Raw genomic sequence first — 22,496 nt, forward strand, 5'->3', positions numbered from 1 at the left:
AGTGAAAAGTAAAGACAATGATGGTACTAGTACAGAGATTTCTTGTCCTGAAGTTGTGGCAGAATACAACAAAATAATGGGTGATGTCGATAAGAGGGATCAATTACGAGAAAGGTATGCTATTGGCAGACATTCTGTAAAATGGTGGCACAGAATATTTTATTTCCTGGTGGATGTTGCTGCAGTGAACAGTTTTATCCTGTGCAAAATAAGTAAAAGAGAATGTGGACAGCATGATCAGCTCACATACAGGATCCATCTAGCCAGACAATTGATCGCTGGCTTCTCATCCCATAAAAGGCATGGACAAAAACCTGTCTTTCCGGCAAAAGGGGGTAAAGTACCTGAAGATTTTCGGGGGCTGTAGGGGAGCATCAACCCATTTTAGGAGAAACCTACTGGACGTGCCGTCATTGTAGCACCAAAGCTGCGGAAAAGAGCACTCACTGTGTTTGTACATATTGTAAAATACTACTTTGCATACACCCATGTTTCATAAATTTCATGGCAAGTAATTGTGAACAATCATTGTAACAAGAGAAGTAAATTTATCAAATAAATGTGACATATACTGAAAAAGTTGTTTTTGTCATTTAACTCCAAGGAAGGGCAGTGGGAACAATACTTCCCACCTTCTTGTGTGACCTCACTTTCACAATTGAAGCAAATTTGATATTCTGTATGATAAATATACCTATATGTTAACTACTATCTGCTCTCCATTCATTAAAAAAAAACTGCTAAATAATTTTTCCCACGAAAGGGTTAATGAAAACTTCAGAGTAATTTAGGGGAAGGAAGGACTAAACTCTCACAGCTTGCATCCACATCTGCAAGTTGTGGTAACAATAAGGAAAAAGAAAAAAAGTAGAAATTAGTCTAAGAAACATCGTTTCTTACATCAGCTATACACATCGAAACCACAAAATGAATGTGCAAAAGAGACCAAGGGTATAATATTTAGAAAAAAAAAAAAAGTATCAGCTGGTGGATTACATGCACTGTGTCAGATGAAGGATTGCCTGAAAGAAAACAGGATTACCAGCAAAAAGAAGAAGAAATGTTTGCAAGCTGCATAGAACGTATGTTCAGAAATTGCAGACAAAAAGACAAAACTTGTAAGTAACTGATCATAACAATGATAATAAATTAGAATCAGGAAATGTATATAACTCATCAAGATGCACACTATGACAAATTATAAGACTACATAAAATCTGTAGGAATCCTCGCAATCAATCGCTAATATCCTTAAAAAGAATTTATTTTCTACAGAAACTTGTTTAATATATGTATTATGATTACTCAAGTCAAAGTGCAAATCGGAGTTAACTGAGCAATGCTTGAGAAGCAGAATTTAAACCTGTTGGTGACATGATAAACCCATGTGAGAATGACAGAGCATCTGGCCCTTGAGAAGCACCCAAAATAAGTCTGCATGATTATAGTCTTTATTCCAATTACGATTTTTCCCGCACAACTCTTGCACACTTTACTGTCGCGTGCGCGTGCACACACACATACCTGTCCTTGTCAAGGGATGACAAATCACGTCGAAGGTCAATGTTTGTTAGGTCACTCAGTGAACCAAAGCTCCGTCGCATCTCTCGTGAAGGTGACGTGACAGTTGAAGAGTGACGGCTGTTCTCTCTGGCCATCGCAACAGTCCTCTCCAAATGTGTACAACGATTCTCTGATTCTTGCAAGGCTGCTTCGGCATGTTTCAGCTTCTGTTGCCAAATCTCGCCATCCCTGCTATATCTGCAACAGTGAAACAGTTAATTGTGCTTTTTGTACCTCTGTGAGTACAAATGCCACTAAAGTCACAATGAAATTGGTTCTACACTTCAGTTTTGTTCATTATGCTTTAAAGTGCTATCAGCAGCGAGCTCACTCACACTAAAGTTGAACTGAAAGTGTTTAGAACAATAAGGATGGAGCTAGACACTATTAAGGAGTTGCTTTACTGTGTATGTATCTTAAACTTTGCTTATTTCAGTAAAGTGAAGAAATACAGACCACAAAGATGCATCAGCATGGAGGTACAGCAAAACTACTGTCCAATTTCCGACTGAATTGTGTAGTATCAATGCTTTAGCTGAAGCCAAACTTTGTTACTAATAAATCTACAAGCATTCAATGGAAACAGAACTTACCTGTCACTAATCTGTTCGTATAATGATCGCCAGTCTGGGCCAACTGCCTGCTGCCTCCAACGTAGCAGGAGTTGTTCATGCTCTTCTAGCAGCTGCTTGTAACTACAGACAGATACAATATGCTTGCCGAATGTATCTACTATGGATAACCTACTCTAAACACTCAATTGCTAGAATAATATGAATAAAACAAAATTAACTAACATTACACTGCTGATATAAATTCTCATGCTAAACTGACAGCTGACAAAAGGTGATTTACTATTATGGTAAATTGCAGAACTACAAAATACTCTGCAAAGCAGTTAAGCTCAAATTACTGTATTTCTTAAATAGGTTACTTTCAACATAGACATACATCTGACTACACAATAAAAACTGCCATGGTGCTTTTCTCAGTTTACCACTTAACTGATGCTCATCAAATTTTCCATTACAACTTTTATTCAACACTTGGCTGGGCAAATGGGGAATACATAGTTCAAAATAAGTAAGTCCCAAAATAACAATCTAAAATTTCCCTAAGAAGTTAATACAAACCATATGTATACACAAATAATTAAGGGAATATATTTGTCAACTATGGAAAAATGCATAACAGTAAAATATTATAGACAGAATATCTGATTATAGTTAAGATCAAACTCTTGAGAAACTGGCAAATTGAATGGGAGTGGAACAAAGAAATGAACTGGGAAGGTGAGAGAGCAAATGCAAATGGATGACAGAAAGGTGCTGCAAATAAACTCGACAGATTAAACGAAGTATGGAATATTGTGACAGTAAAGAAAGGAAAACATGCAATTTGGAAAGAATCAGAGGTAAAGGAGAATCACAAGTAAACATGGGAGGGACTATGAGTTCAAGAAATAAATGAATGGGCAAGTCTTTATTTTAAAGTATCACAACATGAAAATATAACTGTTTCTGATCCAATTTTGCTGATGCTGATACACATCAGTCTTACCTATGTTGAGTAGGAAGTAAGTTAGTGGACCCCATAGTGTATTTTAATGAGAAAGGCATAAATGAGCACAACTATAACTTTTAAAATGTATTGCCTGTTACATACTATAATAGTGAGGTCTGTTCATAATCTTTTGATGTAAGATAGTTCCCAAAGTACTTTTCAGGATACATTCCTGGATTTCTCTTTAATGTCTCACAGCAGAAAATGGTTTTCCTGTTTACACCATTTTCATTTCTTTTCATAGAGATTATTCACTCCTTCATAATTTGTTTACAATTAAGATTATAAAATACATCCTCCAATTCATCCTCTGAGTAAAAAGTGACGGGAGTCCATTTTTGATGAGATCTTTTTCTATAAGAAAGATGCGTGTATCATTCTTTTGCTGTTTCTTATACAATATTGCAGGAAGTTGCATGCCACATCAGAACTCAAACCTGGAACCCAGTAAGAGCATTGCCCATGAAAAGGAGTCATTTTCTTGATTCCTGGTCTGTACAAAGTTTGAATGTGCAAGATGTTTTCAGTGTTTAATGCACTGCAATGTAAAAGACTCATTCCATATATTGTTCTAATTTCTCGTTTTTTCAATGACCTGGAAAATTTTCCTTGACTGCTTAACGGCCCCATTCTATGGATTCATATTTTACGCAAACCCTAAACAACTCAAGAGCTCGTGTAGAACTTGCCAATTAATATGGCCAACTGTGTGCACTTGCAGAACTTGCACCAAATGAATCACTATTTGTGACATTAATGGAAAATAATGATGAATAGCATGCTAAGGTGTTATCTAGCCAGAATACCGAATGTAAAGAAACACTGTAATATTCTGTGAATAGCACAGACAAGAAATTTGAATGCTTCACTTGGCAAGTTTCTTCAGATTATAGTAATTTTTATTGAATCCCACCTTTTAAAACTACTGTGTTATTAACTACAAACCTATTTCTTCTGGCAGATATAACAACAATTTCATGTAGTTCAATGGCCTAGTGAAAGTCTTTCAATTGGACACTATTTTGTCAACCTGCATGTCCCTATAACCTACCACAGTTATACAATTGGGGAAATGGACCTAGAATCTAACATTGAATCCACACCATGTGATGTTTCTGGCAAATCTCCACATTATTGAGACTTGAATCCTAAGGTAAAAGGCACACTGAAACATCTCTTGTCTGACCAGAATTGATCCCGCAGACTTTCAGTTTCCTGGCGATTGGTTGGTTGATTTGGGGGGAGGGGACCAAACAGCGATGTCATTGGTCTCATTGGATTAGGGAAGAATAGGGAAGGAAGTTGGCCATGCCCTTTCAAAGGAATCATTCCGGCATTTGCCTGAAGCAATTTAGGGAAATCACGGAAAATCCAAATCAGGATGGCCAGACATGGGTTTGAACCGTCATCCTCCCAATAGCGAGTCATGTGTGCTAACCACTGCACCACCTCGCTCGGTTTTCCTGGTGAGTGCTTTCCTGCTAGATCACCTGATTTATGCAAGTCTCTTCAGGTGTGACAGAAAAACTAAATGCAACATGCAAAAATCTCAGCTGGAATTTTCTGAAGTTCACAGCATGTTCAATACTGCATAAGGAATGTCTTCTTTTCATCTGCTGAAACTTGTTCCCATGAAGGCTGCAATGAATCTTTTGTTAGTGGAGTTGCTTTGGTATTTTTCATTCTAACAAGTTTATAAATAAGATTGTCAATGAAAAACAGTTAAAAATATTGTAAGTTAACATTGCGTGCTAAGTACTTTGACGACCTTGAATCAGATCTGTCTGACAAAGAGTGCAGGGAATCAATAAAATCACTATAAACCTTTCAGTCACACGTAGCTGCCTTCCTTACCATTAACTTTAGTCATTGCAGTTTACATTACAGCCTACAGGAAGAATTTTCCTTACCTACTGTCATCACTAAATGCACTCTCATTCATAGTAAGCTCAAAATGTCACATCACAATATTATTATTCTTCTACATATATTTTGCCAAGTATTTTTATATGAGCAAAAACCATGCAAAAGGTACAATCAATTGCGTACATCAAAACTTCCAGTGTAATGTGAAACTGAGCAAATAATTTATGCTATCTGCTGGATAGATTTAGTACTACATTAGGATACCTGTAGCTGTCTCTCTTAGCACAGGAAACAATTTTATTACTGATTAAAGATATAAAAGATAAAAAAATATCCAATGTTTCAGCCACTGTCTTACAATGAAATAGGAAAGGAAAATCATTATGTTGGACAAAATGTAACATTGGTTTGGAAACAGTGATGAAAGAAGAGACAAACATTGAAGAGGGATAACAAGATCGGAGACATTTGTTCTCAGTGGCAAACAATCAGCACGCAGTCACATCCCCTTTTTCCAATTGAATACGGACTGGAGAAGCATACCCATTCACTATATTGAAAACTGGCTGTTTTATTCTATGACATTGCTTTTTGGGGTGTTTTGTTCTGGTGGACAATGAGTGTTGCATACAAAGTCCTGAGCTTTTCAGCTCTACTGTTTTAATTATATGTACGAGTGGCTTTTAGTGCCACAAAACCAGTAGTGATCCAATAATAAAGGACTAAATACAGCTGAAGCCATTTACCAATACCCAAGATGACTACCCATAGCTGTGGTTGCCCCACCTACAAGATTGTCTGCAATCAGTCACAGGTTACTGAAACTTGGTCATTTATTTTACATTACAGAAAAAAACTAAAAGCAATAAGGATAACATACAAATGACTACTATAAGTGCTCTAATTTCTGAACTGATTAATTCTTATAAGAGAAACTTAAGTATCAGCAGGAAAACTAAATTCTCTGTAGCAATATTACTATTCTGCTAGGTTATTAAGGGAAAAAAAATTGATTCTCAAAATGGAAGTAGACAACTATTTTAGAATATCTGTCAAGGGCTGTGGCAGACATAGCCACAAAATGTCGCTTAGATTTGAACTATGTACCAAGACACCATCATCACACTCATTCTAACACTGTGGCTATTTTATGTTCCCATATTATTAATATTTGTTAAAAGTTTGTAAAGCTCTCATCAAACTCAAAGGGTGATTTGAACAATGCAGTCCTTCACTTGCAGTCGTTCACTAGGCACGGTTCCTCTAGACGGTGTGCTGTTGCCTTCCTCCAACCTTTAAACTTACTTACCCACCCAATTACAGGGAAACTTTCAGTTTAACGTAGGGTTTGAACCACAGTGCAGTTCAGCATTTTCACATAAACAAACATTTGCCACAAATGAAAGAAGTGCAAAGCGACAGACAAAAATTCCAGGACTGGCCACAGACTGAATCCAATACCTTTGGACTCATAGTCTGGCATTTTACCACTGACATAAGAAACCACCTTCCCCCCCCCCCCCCCTTCTCCCCCATGAACTTGCCGCTGGTGGGGAGGCTTGCGTGCCTCAGCGATACAGATAGCCGTACTGCAGGTGCAACCACAACGGAGGGGTATCTGTTGAGAGGCCAGACAAACGTGGTTCCTGAAGAGGGGCAGCAGCCTTTTCAGTAGTTGCAGGGGCAACAGTCTGGATGATTGACTGATCTGGCCTTGTAACGCTAACCAAAACAGCCTTGCTGTGCTGGTACTGCGAACGGCTGAAAGCAAGGCGAAACTACAGCCGTAATTTTTCCCAAGGGCATGCAGCTTTACTGTATGGTTAAATGATGTTGGCGTCCTCTTGGGTAAAATATTTCAGAGGTAAAATAGTCCCCCATTCGGATCTCCGGGTGGGGACTACTCAGGAGGACATTGTTATCAGGAGAAAGAAAACTGGCGTTCTACAGATTGGAGCAGGGAATGTCAGATCCCTTAATCGGGCAGGTAGGTTAGCAAATTTAAAAATGGAAATGGATAGGTTAAAGTCAGATATAGTGGGACTTCGTGAAGTTCGGTGGCAGCAGGAACAAGACTTCTGGTCAGGTTAATACAGGGTTATAAATACAAAATCAAATAGGGGTAATGCAGGAGTAGGTTTAATAATGAATAGGAAAATAGGAATGCGGGTAAGCTACTACAAACAGCACAGTGAACACATTATTGTGACCAAGATAAACACGAAGCCCACACCTACCACAGTAGCACAAGTTTATAAGCCAACTAGCTCCGCAGATGATGAAGAGATTGACGAAATGTATGATGAGATAAAAGAAATAATTCAGATAGTGAAGGGAGATGAAAATTTAATAGTTATGGGTGACTGGAACTCGATAGTAGGAAAAGGGAGAGAAGGAAACGTAGTAGGTGAATATGGATTGGGGGAAGAAATGAAAGAGGAAGCCGCCTGGTAGAATTTTGCACAGAGCATAACTTGGTTCAAGAATCATAAAAGAAGGTTGTATACATGGAAGAAGCCTGGAGATACCAACAGGTTTCAGATAGATTATATAATGGTAAGACAGAGATTTAGGAACCAAGTTTTAAATTTAAGACTTTTCCAGGGGCAGATGTAGACTCTGACCACAATCTATTGGTTATGAACTGTAGATAAAAACTGAAGAAACTGCAAAAGGGTGGGAATTTGAGGAGATGGGACCTGGATAAACTGAAAGAACCAGAGGTTGTAGAGAGTTTCAGGGAGAGCATTAGGGAACAATTGACAAGACTGGGGGAAAGAAATACAATAGAAGAAGAATGGGTAGCTTTGAGAGATGAAATAGTGAAGGTAGCAGTGGATCACGTAGGTAAAAAGACGAGGGCTAGTAGAAATCCTTGGGTAACAGAAGATATATTGAATTTAATTGATGAAAGGAGGAAATATAAAAATGCAGTAAATGAAGCAGGCAAAACGGAATACAAACGTCTAAATAATGAGACCGACAGGAAGTGCAAAAATTGCTAAGCAGGGATGGCTAGAGGACAAATGTAAGGATGTAGAGGCTTATCTCACTACAGGTAAGATAGATACTGCCTACAGGAAAATTAAAGAGACCTTTGGAGATAAGAGAACCACTTGCATGAATATCAAGAGCTCATATGGAAACCCATTTCTAAGCAAGAAAGAGAAAGCAGAAAGGTGGAAGGAGTATATAAAGGGTCTATACAAGGGCGATGTTCTTAAGGACAATATTATAGAAATGGCAGAGAATGTAGATGAAGATGAAATGGGAGATATGATACTGCGTGAAGAGTTTGACAGAGCACTGAAAGACCTGAGTCGAAACAAGGCCCCCGGAGTAGACAACATTTCATTAGAACTACTGACAGCCTTGGGAGAGCCAGTCCTGACAAAACTCTACCATCTGGTGAGCAAGATGTATGAGACAGGCGAAATATCCTCAGACTTCAAGAAGAATATAATAATTCTAATCCCAAAGAAAGCACGTGTTGACAGATGTGAAAATTACCTAACTATCAGTTTAATAAGCCACTGCTGCAAAATACTAACACGAATTCTTTACAGACGAATGGAAAAACTGGTAGAAGCCGACCTCGGGGAAGATCAGTTTGGATTCCGTAGAAATGTTTTAGCACGTGAGGCAATACTGACTCTATGACTTATCTTAGAAAATAGATTAAGGAAAGGCAAACCTGTGTTTCTAGCATTTGCAGAATTAGAGAAAGCTTAAAGCTTTTGACAATGTTGACTGGAACACTCTCTTTCAAATTCTGAAGGTGGCAGGGGTAAAATACAGGGAGTGAAAGGCTATTTACAATTTGTACAGAAACCAGATGGCAGTTTTAAGAGTCAAGGGACATGAAAGGGAAGCAGTGGCTGGGAAGGGAGTGAGACAGGGTTGTAGCCTCTCCCCGATGATATTCAATCTGTATATTGAGCATGGAGTAAAGGAAACAAAAGAAAAATTCGGAGTAGGAATTAAAATCCACGGAGAAGAAATAAAAACTTTGAGGTTCCCCAATGACAATGTAATTCTGTCAGAGACAGCAAAGGACTTGGTAGAGCAGCTGAATGGAACGGACATGGTCTTGAAAGGAGGATATAAGATGAACATCAATAAAAGCAAAATGAGAATAATGGAATGTAGTGAATTAAATCGGGTGATGCTGCGGGAATTAGATTAGGAAAAGAGACGCTTACAGCAGTAAAGGAGTTTTGCTATTTGGGGACCAAAATAACTGATGATGGTCGAAGTAGAGAGGATATAAAACGTAGACTGGCAATGGCAAGGAAAGCGTTTCTGAAGAAGAGAAATTTGTTAACGTCTAGTATAGATTTAAGTGTCAGGAAGTTGTTTCTGAGAAAGTATTTGTATGGAGTGTAGCCATGTATGGAAGTGAAACATGGACGATAAATAGTTTAGACAAGAAGAGAATAGAAGATTTTGAAATGTGGTGCTACAGAAGAATGCTGAAGATTAGATGGGTAGATCACATAACTAATGAGGAGGTATTGAATAGAACTGGAGAGAATAGGAATTTGTGGCACAACTTGACTAGAAGAAGGGATTGGTTGGTAGGGCATATTCTGATGCATCAAGGGATCACCAATTTCGTATTGGAGGGCAGTGTGGAGGGTAAAAATCGCAGAGGGAGACTAAGAGATGAATACACTAAACAGATTCAGAAGGATGTAAGTTGCAGTAAGTACTGGGAGATGAAGAACCTTGCACAGGATAGAGTAGCATGGAGAGCTGCATCAAACCAGTCTCTGGACTGAAGACCACAACAACATAAGAAGCCACATTGTTATATGTTTATGAAAGTGTTACACAGGGAGGAGCAAATAAAAGAGGCCCAGACAAGCAGCAGTATTAACGGACGAGGAAAAGACCTACAGTTACTTCCAACAGGATGGAGCAACTGCCAATACAGCTGGGTGAACCTTGGAGCACATTTACATACTCTTCATGCCTGACAGAGTTGTTAGCAGACGTCAGCCTGGTCACCTCTCTAGCTGGCCACCCAGGTCTCCTGGTATGACTGTGTGCAATTACTTTGTGTGGGCAGCCCTCAAGTCTAAGGCAAATTGCAACAACCCTCATAGTCTTCAAGAACTGCAGCAGAACATTTCAGACGAGTTTGCAGGAATTTCAGCTGTCCATCATCAATCTGCCTTCAGCAACTTGCTGACCAGGGTCAAAAAGTGCCAGGAGATGAATTGGGGTCAGTTTAAACATCTTCTACAGTCAGGTTTCCACTGCTGTGTTTCTTTGTGCCCTGTAACTCTGTTCTCCGGGCCACTTTTATTTGCCTCACCCTGTACTAATTCCCCCCCCCCCCCCCTTCTTACATGAAATTCACAACTATGTGTAGTATGGTGAGTATGCTGGCTATCAAAGACCAACATTGCAACTAAGGTGTACCTGACAAATACATCAGTGATTTGTACGTATAATACTACACTTCAAATGGGAATATTTAGGATTTTAGGACAAATCCAAAGCTTGAAAACTAATAGCTACTCAAGAGTGAAACAGATTTGGAAACAAAAAAATGCAGCTGCTCACTTTAAATTCAACGACATGATGAAAACAGAGAGAAAACACGGTCAACTCAGGAAACAAAAAATATGGGTGTAAGAATTTTAATAACTGATTACCTCTGATGTAACAAAACCAGATCTCTGCTGTTTCTTTCCATTGAAATCGTGAGGAAAGTTTTCAAATTAATCATTAAATATGTCTCAGATTCGACATTTTTTTTTTAAAAATGGGAAATGTTTCTGGCTACATATTTAAACTTCTGCCTTAATGACTTACCTGTACCACTTAACTTCCGAAAGTATTCAAGAAGAAAAACATACAACTTATGTTTGAGATTTAAATAGGGAATAACAAAGAAAGTACATTAAATGCACTCAGTCTAAAAGATTCTGAATATCTAGTTTTGTAGTTTTATCTCTAGTTTAAAAACAAACATACAATGGTGAATCATAATGATTTCAGCATTCTTACCTTTCTTTGAGTCTTTCCAATTCCTCTGCTTCTCTTGTCCTAACTTCTAACTGGTGTTCAGTTTTCTCCAAAGAATTCATTAAATCTTTTACCTGAAACACAAACATTTAAGGAACTTTTAATTCCTAGCTTTTTTGGTTTAAGAATCATGTAATAAGGTTGTACATGTGTAAGTGACATGAAGACACTGCAAGGTTTCGGACTGACTATACACCGAAGTGTCAAAGAAACTGGTTATAGGCATGCATATTCAAATACAGATATATGTAAACAGGCATAATACGGTGCTGTGGTCAGCAATGCCTAAGTGAGACAACATGTGACTGACGCAGTTGTTAGAGCAGTTACTGCTGCTACAGTGGCTGGTTATCAACATTTAACAGAGTTTGAACGTGATGTTATAGTCGGCGCATGACCAATGGGACACAACATCGCTGAGGCAGTGATGAAGTGGAGATTTTTGGGACCCCTGATACGTCTAGATACAACTTTGACAGGTGACTCGCACATAAGCATCCTGTCTTGTCACCTGCATCCATTCATGTCCATTGTGCATTCCGACAGTGTATAATGTCAAGGAACAAATTTCAAAATTGGTTTTAGACTGACATTTCCAAGGGCAGATGTGAACCATAATTTATTGGTTATGACCTGCAAGTTAAAACTTAAAAAGGTAGGAAATAAAGCAGATGGGATCTGGATAAACTGAATAAACCACAGGTTGTTAGAGAGTTTCAGAGGGAGCATCAGGCAACATTGGACTGCAGCAGTCAAAAGGAATACAACAGAAGATGAATGGGTAGCTCTGAGAGATGAAATAGTAAAGGCAGCAGAGGATGACATATGTAAAAGGCAAGACCTAATAGAAGTCCTTGAATAATGCCAGAGATATTAAATTTAATTGTTGAATGGAGAAAATATTAAAATGCAGCAAATGAACCGGATAAAAGGGAATGCAGATGTATAAAAACAAGACTGGCAGTAAAAGCAAAATAGCTAAGGAAGAAAGGCTAGAGGAGAAAAGTTAGGCTGTAAAAGCATGTATAACTAGGGGGAAATATAGATACTACCTATATGAAGATTGAAGAGATTGGTGGAGAAAAGAGAAGCAACTGTATGAATGTCAACAGCTAAGATGGTAAGCCAGTGCTAAGCAAAGAAGGGAAAGCTAGAAGGAATTTGAGAGAGCCTCAACAAGAGAAATGAACTTTAAGAGACTATTATAGGAGTGAAGAGGATCAAGATGAAAACGAGCTGGAGATATGATACTGCAAGAAAAATTTGGCAGAACACTCTAAAACCTAAGCCAAAACAAGGCCCCCTGAGCAGACGACATTCCCTCAGGATTTTTTAAATCCTTGGGGGACCCAGCAATTATTCCACTTCATGTGCAAGGTGCAAGATATAGGAGACATGTGAAATACCCTCATACTTCAGGAAGAATGTAATAATTCAAATTACAAACAAGGCGGGTGCATACAGTTGCGAATATTTACCCTCATACTTCACAAAGAATGTAATAATTCAAATTCCAAACAAAGCAGGTACTTACAGTTGTGAATATTACAAAACTATCAGTTTAAAAATTATGGTTGCAACCTCAGGAAAGACCTGTTTTGCGTTCCAGAGAAATTAAGTTACATCCAAGGCAATACCGACACTCCAATTTTTCTTAAAAGCAGGTTAAAAGAAAGTAAATCTATGTTTATAACATTTGTAGATTTAGAGAAAGCTTTTGACAACATTGACTGGAATATACAAGGTGTGATTGGACAGTTTAAAGAATGGCTCCGCTACTGCTTACTGGTTTGGCGGGCAGGTACACAGAGGGTGGGGAGAGAGTCATTGCCTTGTCCTTGAACGCCCTCTGACAGGAAACTGTGTTTCCTTTATTCAGTTCATTGTGACAGCTGGTTGAGTGCAGGTCTGTTAGGGCTTGCTGCTGGATTCTGCCTGTGTGAAAATGGATGTAAAAACTGAGCAACGAGTTTGTGTGAAATTTTGTTTTAAAACCAGGAAAGCAGCTTCTGAGACTTACGAACTAATAAAAACAGCTTTTGGAGATAACTGTATGAGCCAGTCAAATGTTTTTGTCTGGTTCAACAGATTTAGAAATGGCCACAAATCATTTGAAAATGAACCACGGTGCAGCCCACCTCAAAAACAAATGAACATTTTGTGAAAGTTCACTCTGAACGTGTTTATGCATGCCACCAGTCCTTCTACCTGATACTCTAAACGTGTGTACCTCTTGCTAATCAGCACCACCAGGCAACAAAAATTCAGTTCAGTTGTATGAGCACAAATCAGTTCACACAAACAACTCAACATTTCCTTTACAATTTTGTTAATAATAATCGATCATTTTCATTAAATCTAAATGGATATTGACTCTGCAGATTTCCCAATCTTTTTACCTTATTTTCAAGTGCAGCAATTTCCACTTTGTTTTGCCGTAGTTTGAGAAGCTCTTTCTCTGCAATACTGACATCACACAGAGCAATGCTTAGACGTCGTTTCAAGTCCTCTACCTCTGTTGATTGACTCTCTGCCGAGTCAAACAAAGAGCTCTTCACCGAGTCGACCTGAAACAGTTTTCCTTTGAAAAATGTGCAAATTCACAGTACAAAAATGACATAGTTCTACTAAGCATTTTCTCTGGGGTGTGGATGTCTACAGAAATACAACAACTGGAAAATACAAACTTTTCACCTATGTGCAGCAAAAAGTCTGGATTTGAGTAATTGTTCAGAATCATTTATTTCTATTTACCTTGAGTATTGTAAATGGCCATTTCTAAGAGTATTAGCTTTCATATGAAATCTCATATGTCTTCCCACATTTTTGGTTGTCTTTTCTTTCCCTTAACTTCTTGAAAGAGATAGTTCTAGTTGAGAAAATTCAGTATCAGTTACTTGTTTGGGGGAGGCGGGGTAGCCATTGGATGAAACGAAATTCACTTGACTTCTAGTCTGGCTATGTTTCTGTGGAAAGCTAACAGTAATACTTCTTGTTCTACAAAGTCTTATTAAATAAATAATTTACGCAAAAAATTGTTAACAGTTTACTTTGTTTCTGGTGTCTGTTGCACAACACCATAATGGCAGAGGTATGTGGCCAGAATAGTGAAATTCTACAAAATTAATTACTCATTATGACAGAACGGAGGAGGACGAGGAAGAAGAAGAAGAAGAAAAGCATTAAAATCTTCATGTCCCATAATAGTCAGTGAAGATGAATCGAGTTGGGACAACTAACAAATTTTGGCATTGTAAGAAAATGAAACACCTACAGCCGTCCTTATGATCTTATTTATTGTGTAGCTACCATTTCTGGCACTTCAATGCACCATCTTTAGGCCTTAGTTCATGCTTAAAGGGTTAACATGATCCATATATATGCTGCATCAGTGGCCAATGTAACACGTTTATGCAGACTATCTGTAACTGTGATGTCAGCATCCAGTCAATAGTCCGTTGATGGTTGGAGATAGAAGGTAAAAGATACAGGTAAAAGGAACATTAGGGCAGCAGGAAGGTTAAAGGACAGGAGGGGGAGGGGTGGAGGTGTGTGTGTGTGGGGGGGGGGGGGGGGGATCTAATGAAGAAATGTTAGTCAGGAGACAATGTGGGGAAGAGAACATGGATGGAGATGGAAATCATGGTGCAAAGAAGCAAGGTGGAGCTCAACCGATAAACCTACCCAAGGGTAGGCAGGCGATGTCCCAGTCACAAAAAGAATAAAATAGAAGAGGTGAGCAGGGGAAGAGCGGATAGTGATGGCATACAAAACCAGGAGCTGGGACCACGAAACCGCAAGGGGAGGGATCCCAGCATCAACCAGAAGACTACTGTCATGTCTAGTGTGAAAGCAACTGGTGGCTAAACTGATACCACGATAGTGAACTGGGTCCAAGAGGAGCAGCATAGAAGGGGCAGCTGAGCCACAAACTTAATGACCACAGTTCAGATGACCCAGAACTAATGCCCGATAAAAGTGGAGAAGAATCGAATGATCCGCACCCCAAGAGGTGTGAACAAGGAAGTGAAGACATTGAGTTTAAGAAAACAGCCAACCTTCAGATGATGGATATGGGGTAACCAAGTAAGCTTGTTGTCAAAAAGATGACCCATGAAACAGAACTGGGGGACCACAGTCAGGTGTTGGGCATTGAGGTACAGCTCTGAATCACAAAGGACGTAGTATGGTGACAAATATACACCACCCTTGACTTAAAGGAACAGAATTAATAATCATGCAGATGTCCATGAAAAAGTACAGTGGAAGACATCCTGAAACTGTCACTCCACAGAGGCCACTGAGTGGGAGCTAGATCAAATACATAAACCATCTACACAAAGAGCAAGGGCGACCAACGGTCTGGCGAAGGCCACGAGTCCATTAATTGCAATGAGAAAAAGAAGTATACTTTATACAGAGCCCTGTGCATTATCATTCTCCAAACTGGTGAATGAAAGTTAAGAGTGGGCCCCAAAGACCCACTTGTGGAGCGTAAGGAGGATGTGATGCCACCAAGCTGTGTCATAGGCCTTACAAAGATTGAGGAAAACTGTAACAAGATGGTGGCACTGATAAAAGGTCTGCCAAACTGTGGTTTTCAAATCAAAGCAGATGATTGACTGGAGACCATCCGTTCTGAAACCCACAATGGTAAGGAGAGAAAAGGTCCTGAGATTCAAGGACCCAACTGAGCTGAGAAGCCACCATCGATTCAAAAGCTTGCAGGGGACATTGGTCAGACTGATTTGCTGGTAACTATCAAGGGACGGTGGAACCCTTCTGGGTTTAAGTACAGGAACCACAATACCACTGAGAGGAGAAAATGCCTTGGAGACAAATACAGTTAAATAGGGAGGAGATATTGTCACTGAAGAGGATTGAGTTGTTGAAGCTATTGCTTATGGATGGAATCGAGGCCAGGGTCTGAACCATGGGATGAAGAGAGGGCCAGAAGAAGTTCTGATTCAGTAAGAAGTGGGAAGTTTCAGTCCACTGTTCCTGGAGGAGTAAGGCAGCTAGATAGGAGGCTGACACCAATGTCATCACAACATCTATCACTAGGTGTTCCATGAGACCCAATGGATCTGTACAAAGGTCACCTGGAAGGGCAAGGTCAGGGATGGAAGGCTGTCAATTGCAACTGGGGGGAGGGGGGGGGGGGGTGGAGCATAGCCCACACCCATGACAAAGGGACACAAGAACCTAGGGAGGAGACAAAGAATCCGTAACACACCTGCTTGCTCTGTTTGATTAAGTAACGGGCTTTGGCACAAAGACATTTGAATGTAATAAGACTGGTGGGGGATGGGTGCTGCTTAAGATGTTGCAAGGCACGACAGCGATTGTGGATGGTGGTGGCAATGGCTGAGCTCCACCATGCAACTAGCCAGTGGTGAACGGGGCCCGAAGAGCAGGTAACAGCAATGTCAATGGTGTGAATTATCTTACAGGACACATCACAAATGACTTCATCAATACACTCTAAGAAAGAGGGTGTAAACATTACCTGGGAGGTATATAGAGGCCAATCAGTGTGATGGAAAGTCCAGCAGGGTAACCAATCCATTGGGAGGTAAGAAGGGAATGAGAGAATCAATGTGAAGTGGTCACTATCACAGAGGTCATTGTGTGACATGAGCAAAAGACCAATGCAGAGAAAATGCCACAGGTGGCAATAAAATGAGTAAGGGAACCATCATTTAGAGGGCACAGGTCGTGGTCTGCAAGAAACTGGTCAATTAGGAGCCCCCGACTAGACAAAAAAAAGCACTGCCCCACGAAGGATGGTGGTTAAAATCCCCAATAAGGAAGAAGGTAGAGAGGGAGGAAGTTTCTGAATGAAGGCAGTTACGGCAAAGAGTGTAAGTGGCCTGTCACAAGGGTGGTACAAAGGGAAATCCATGTACTAACAATGTCCGTACAGACCGATGTGCAAATGCCACCAGAGGCCTTCAGAGGGCGAGCATGGTTCCGACAGAATGCACTGTACCAACGAAGAGTCATTGAGTTGGCATTAGTAAAATAAGATATCTAGAGTCACAAGCTGCCAATTAGAAGAAAATAAGGGATTGCAACTGTCTTAAGTGATGGTAGAGTCCACTGCATAAGCAGGTAATGGGGATCTCAGTGGGAGGCGAGTGAGCTGGTGCCAGTCACACCACTGAGTCAATGTGTGTCACCAATGAGGATGGGGTGACATCCATAAATAAGAGGTCAGACTCAGCTTGTGAGGGGAGAGATGGCACCTCTGGGGACACCAGAGGGGGCTTGTCCTGAGACTTACAGTTCTTCTTCTTCTTCTTCTCTTTCATAGGTCAAGGAGAGCAAGGCATGGAGAGAGAGCAGGCCTCTGCAAGATCCGGAACTGAGAGTGGGCAGTCTTGGGGTGCATGGACTGTGGGTCCTGCAACTGAGCTGTGGCAACAGATCTCTAGCATGGGAGACACTGAGGGAGAGGAGTCCTGGGAGTAAGCCCCATCATCAATGGGTGCCGAAGAAAGAGGATACATCTCCAGCTGAGGAGGAGGAGGAGGAGGAGGGGCACCCGGAGGCCAAGGGCATGGGAACTGCAGGGGAGGGGAGAAAGGAGAGAGGGGCAGGACTAGTGGGGAGGAGAGGGAAAGGACGTAACAGAGGCAAAGTTAGATGTCATGAACACAGGGTGAAATAGGCAAATTACTGATGAGCCTCAGTGTATGATAAATGATCAAGGGACTTATACTCCTATATCTTCTTTCCTTCTTATAAACCAGGCAGTCTGCTGAGTGTGGAGAGTGATGCTCATGACTATCAACACACAGGTGCCGGAACACAGGGGCTCCCCTCATGGAGTGGGTGTCGACATTCATTACAAAGAGGTTTCTCCATAAAGTGGAAATACGTATCCGAAATTCAAACACGAAAAATATCTCACAAGTGGCATATAACTTCACATCGTGCTGATAACAAACAAGCTTGATCTTCTCTGGGACAGATCTCACTCAAATGCCAGAGTAAAGGAGCCAGTATTGATGCAACTGTCCTTACAACCTTTCTGAACATGCCACACAAAATGAATTCTCTGTGATTCTGAACTGCCCCAGAGTGCCTCATCAGTTTGAAAGTTGAGGTCCATAGGATAAATCACTCCTTGAACCATATTCCAAGTCATCCCACCCCCCCCCCCCCCCCTCCCCCAAGCATGAAGGGCCATAGATTGGGTGGCAGAAGTAGTTTTGATCAACAGTGAACCAAGCCAAATCTTAGTGAGAGGTTTCACTTTATCAAACTTGTCTTCGGCATCTTCCACAAATAGTAAGAGCTTGGTGGTAGTGAAATTGTCCCTGTCTGTCCTAGTGCCGGCCAGGCAGTGGGGAAAGTGTTTCATCCCAAGTCAGTGAGCCTGGCCAACCTCCCAGGATGCAGTCAAGGAAGGGAAGGCTAGAGTGTCATAAGAAGCAGTATTAAATGATTCATTGCCAGCTGAAGAGATGGCCATATAATACCAGCCAATTTTTTTTTAACTGTGGACAAAACTTTCTCTCATCCTCTACATGGTAGCATATGGCACACTTTGTTAACAGGTATTTTTCTGTTTACAGAGACAACAAGAGTCTCTAAATTGTCAATACCAATGCACAGTGCTCTGTTTACATGGCAACTTCCTGTTTTAATTCCTTCTGAATGCATGCTGCAGTGTCCTGTCCTGGATGACCCTTGGTCGCAAGTTGTGAATGCAGTTTGTTTAGGGGTCCAGCTACACACACTGAGCAATCACAAGCCTGTTATATTGTGGATTCCAGAGGCAGTGAAGCCTGAACTTACTGCGGGGATTATAGTGTGTAACTAAGTGGGGCATAAGGAGTGAATTCTGGCAGTGGACATTGATTTGGTGTGTCTGTATCACAACTTTCTAGTTACCATTTGCAGATTGTGAGCCGATACGACAGTGTTCACTGATTTGGCAAGACACTATGTTCATGTGATGATGTAAAGGGACTGACTTCGTATCGGTGCACATTGTTCACAAGCAGTGGTCTGATTACTTTATACTGTCTCTATGAATCTGACTGTTCACTACATTTTAACGTTGTTCTATAGTAAATGCTTTGTATGACTGCACATTGTTCATGCACAGCCAGCTTGTTAGACTTGCAGATAGGACCACTATACTTGCAGGCTGCATTAAGAAGCCATGGTTTCCCATTTCTAATACTGAATTTACCCACTGAGGATCAGACAGACCTAACTATATTTTTGCCACTTTTGATTTGTTAGTACCGTAAGGTACACGGAATCAAGACCTATGTTACGATCAAACAAGCATAACTCTATCTTATGTAGTTTCCGTTTCAGTTTTCAACGTATCTACATTTTACGAAAAATAGTAAGGATCAGACAGAAGAGCTAATCCATTTTTAAACCACAGGACACAGTGTTAATTTGCGAAACGGAACAGCTCTTACATTTCTCTGATCCTAGCAGGACTATTAGAAGTTGCTTTTCCCGCTACTTTTATGTAGACGCATCGTCGCCATCGTTCTGTGACAACAATGAAATGCGATTTCCTGGCAAGGAAGACAAATATTGTTTCAGTTGTGAACAGATTTACAAGCAAATAGGAGCACTATGGAGTCCACAGGAAGAAGGACGGTGGAAATGTGCCTGGAGAAGGAACAGAACTTAATGGAATCTTGTAAGTATTAGAATCTGTTCTTAGTGTGTATATTTCAGTACTAAGAACTATAATAAAATAAATAATAACAATAATAATAGTCATAGCTGAAGAAGAATGTGATGTGGAGATGCTCAGGACATCATTGGTTCAGGACAGATGATAATCCTCTGAACCGAACAACACTACAGATTCTGGTGAGTAGCCAAACAATTAGTGAATACCTGTCATGTTATTATTACAGTCAGCAGTGTTGAACATAGAACGTCCCTTGTAAAGAATGTTGTCACAAAAACTGTTGAGGATGCAACTACTGCACAAGTAACTCATCGCACTCAGGATGGGGAAATTGCAGATAAAAATGCTGGTATTGAGAATATTAACAAAACAAAGACAAAAAAGGGTAGCCGTTAAAAAGGAATGATAAAGAAATCAAAGAAAAATCAATTGACAGCATGGTAGGGCATATATTTCTAAGAAGAATTCTGAAGTTCTTGCAAGAAATTTGAAGCCAAAAGATTGCTCTAAATGTCCACGACAATACTGAGCAACACAGACAAAATATGCATAGAGCCTACTGGGATCTTGGACCAGTTGAGCTACAAAGACAGTACCTAAATAAGTTAGTGGAAGAAGAAGAGAAACAAACTGTGAGGACACAATCGGGTAACTCATGAAGGAAGAGGACCAAAAAATTCTATCTAATAAAGGGATCTGATAAAATTCAAGTGTGTATGCAGTATTTTCTCAAGGCATCTGACATTTCTGAAACCTTTGTAAGAAATACTATTGGAAAGAAAAAACTGAGAAAGAGCGAAGAGGATGTCATGGGCCAGGTATAAAGAGACCAGAAGAAAGTAAAGAGTCTATAAGGAAACACATGAAGAGTTTTCCTACCCTTCCTTCTCATTACAAGAGGAAAGAATGCACAGCAGATTATTTACCTGCCGATATGTGCATTAAGATAATGTATGAGTTATATTGAGAACAATGCTATGAGGAAGAAAAGGAAAACAAAGATTTTAAAAGGGAACAGGAAGAGCATTTGAAAAGGAAAGAAATGGCAAGGGATTTTAAGAACATTAAGAAAGGAAATGCAAGAAAAGGTGAATCTTTGCTAGTTGAATTTGGCTTACAAGCTGTGCTTTACTGCCCTAGAGTGGATGCAAAGGCAGTATTCTATAAAAGAAAGCTCTCTGTGTACAATGTCACAGTTCTTAATGTAGGAGGAAAAAAAAACAGATTGCTACATGTGGGATGAGACAACAGCAAGAAGGGGATCCATGGACGTGGCTTCATGTATGTGGGATTTTTTGAAAAATCATGCACAAGGAAAACTGATAACTTTGTTTTCTCATACATGTGGGGACCAGGACAGGAATGCCAACATGAACACTGTATGTTTGCATGCAGCGAATACACTGGACATTCCAACTATCGACCAATGCTGTTTTGAGCCTGGACATTCATTCACAAATGGAAGTAGACTCGGTGCATACGAGCATCAAAAGAAAAAGTAAACATATGGATATTTTTCATTCCATTGGCTGGTATACAACTGTAAGAATGACCTCCAACAAGAGTGACATAAATGGATAACACTCAAATTTTCGATTTCAACCAGCTCCAGAAAAAAATAATTCAGAATAGGAAAACTGCTAAGAATGGAGAAACTGTGAAATAGCTTAAGATTGTTTGGATATAATATAGGAAAGATCAGCCTGAGATGATGTTTCTCACATATTCCTACGATGATCTTGCTTATAGTACTCATTTAATAGCACTGACACACATTCCCATATCTTGTTCCGTGTAATCTGTATTTATAAAGACATTATTAACACAACTGCAGTAATCTTTTATTGATAATATTGCTTAAAGTTGCATATTATTTGTTTGGCATTCATATGTTATATAGCAGCAGTCCTTAAGGTAAGGATTGGAAAAACTTAACTACGTGCATAATTCCATAAAATATTTCATTGGTGTTCACCAAGTGACTACAATATGTACCACTTAGTAGAAAACAACAATCAATGAAGTATACTTTTTATTTACCATATAAAGGTTTGTGAAAACTATTATAAAGTACTCAGTTTTTTGGACAAAATCTTTAAATCGAATTATCTCAGAACACTGTTTTTGGAGTTACGTTTCTTTGATCCTAAATGGGTGAACTGTTTCAGGGCAGTCTGTGACATTTCCTTATATTGTTATGAACTGGAGTGGGTTGAAGTTGATATATCAAAGTACATGTCATGACAGTATGAGCTCTTAGGATCCAACGAATTATCCTCATGGTTCAATTTAAATTTAGTACCAGTCTGCTCGTAAGTTGTTAAAATGAGCATGTGTTTTTAAAACATACTAGAATTGGTGTCCCGTACACCAGTTGCCTCCCCCTCCCACATTTCTATCCCACACAGCAGTTCCCACACAACAGTTCCCACACAACAGTTCCCACACAACAGTTCCCACACAACAGTTCCCACACAACAGTTCCCACACAACAGTTCCCACACAACAGTTCCCACACAACAGTTCCCACACAACAGTTCCCACACAACAGTTCCCACACAACAGTTCCCACACAACAGTTCCCACACAACAGTTCCCACACAACAGTTCCCACACAACAGTTCCCACACAACAGTTCCCACACAACAGTTCCCACACAACAGTTCCCACACAACAGTTCCCACACAACAGTTCCCACACAACAGTTCCCACACAACAGTTCCCACACAACAGTTCCCACACAACAGTTCCCACACAACAGTTCCCACACAACAGTTCCCACACAACAGTTCCC

At 40.0% G+C, this 22,496-nt stretch overlaps 1 protein-coding gene across 2 annotated transcripts in view; it reads right to left on the reverse strand.

The window, feature by feature from the left end:
* LOC126189032 (protein outspread) overlaps positions 1-22,496 on the reverse strand; it is a 763,892-nt gene that overhangs the window by 46,166 nt on the left and 695,230 nt on the right. For both annotated transcript variants that reach the window (XM_049930867.1, XM_049930878.1), the window contains exons 14-17: positions 13,428-13,595; positions 11,011-11,102; positions 2,157-2,258; positions 1,525-1,761 (exon numbers count right to left, since the gene is read on the reverse strand). In XM_049930867.1, the coding sequence (XP_049786824.1) occupies positions 1,525-1,761; positions 2,157-2,258; positions 11,011-11,102; positions 13,428-13,595 (599 nt within the window). The remainder of the gene's footprint in view (positions 1-1,524; positions 1,762-2,156; positions 2,259-11,010; positions 11,103-13,427; positions 13,596-22,496) is intronic.

This window comes from Schistocerca cancellata, chromosome 1 (genome assembly GCF_023864275.1).
Source record: "Schistocerca cancellata isolate TAMUIC-IGC-003103 chromosome 1, iqSchCanc2.1, whole genome shotgun sequence".
NCBI classification, from domain to species: Eukaryota; Metazoa; Arthropoda; class Insecta; order Orthoptera; family Acrididae; genus Schistocerca; species Schistocerca cancellata.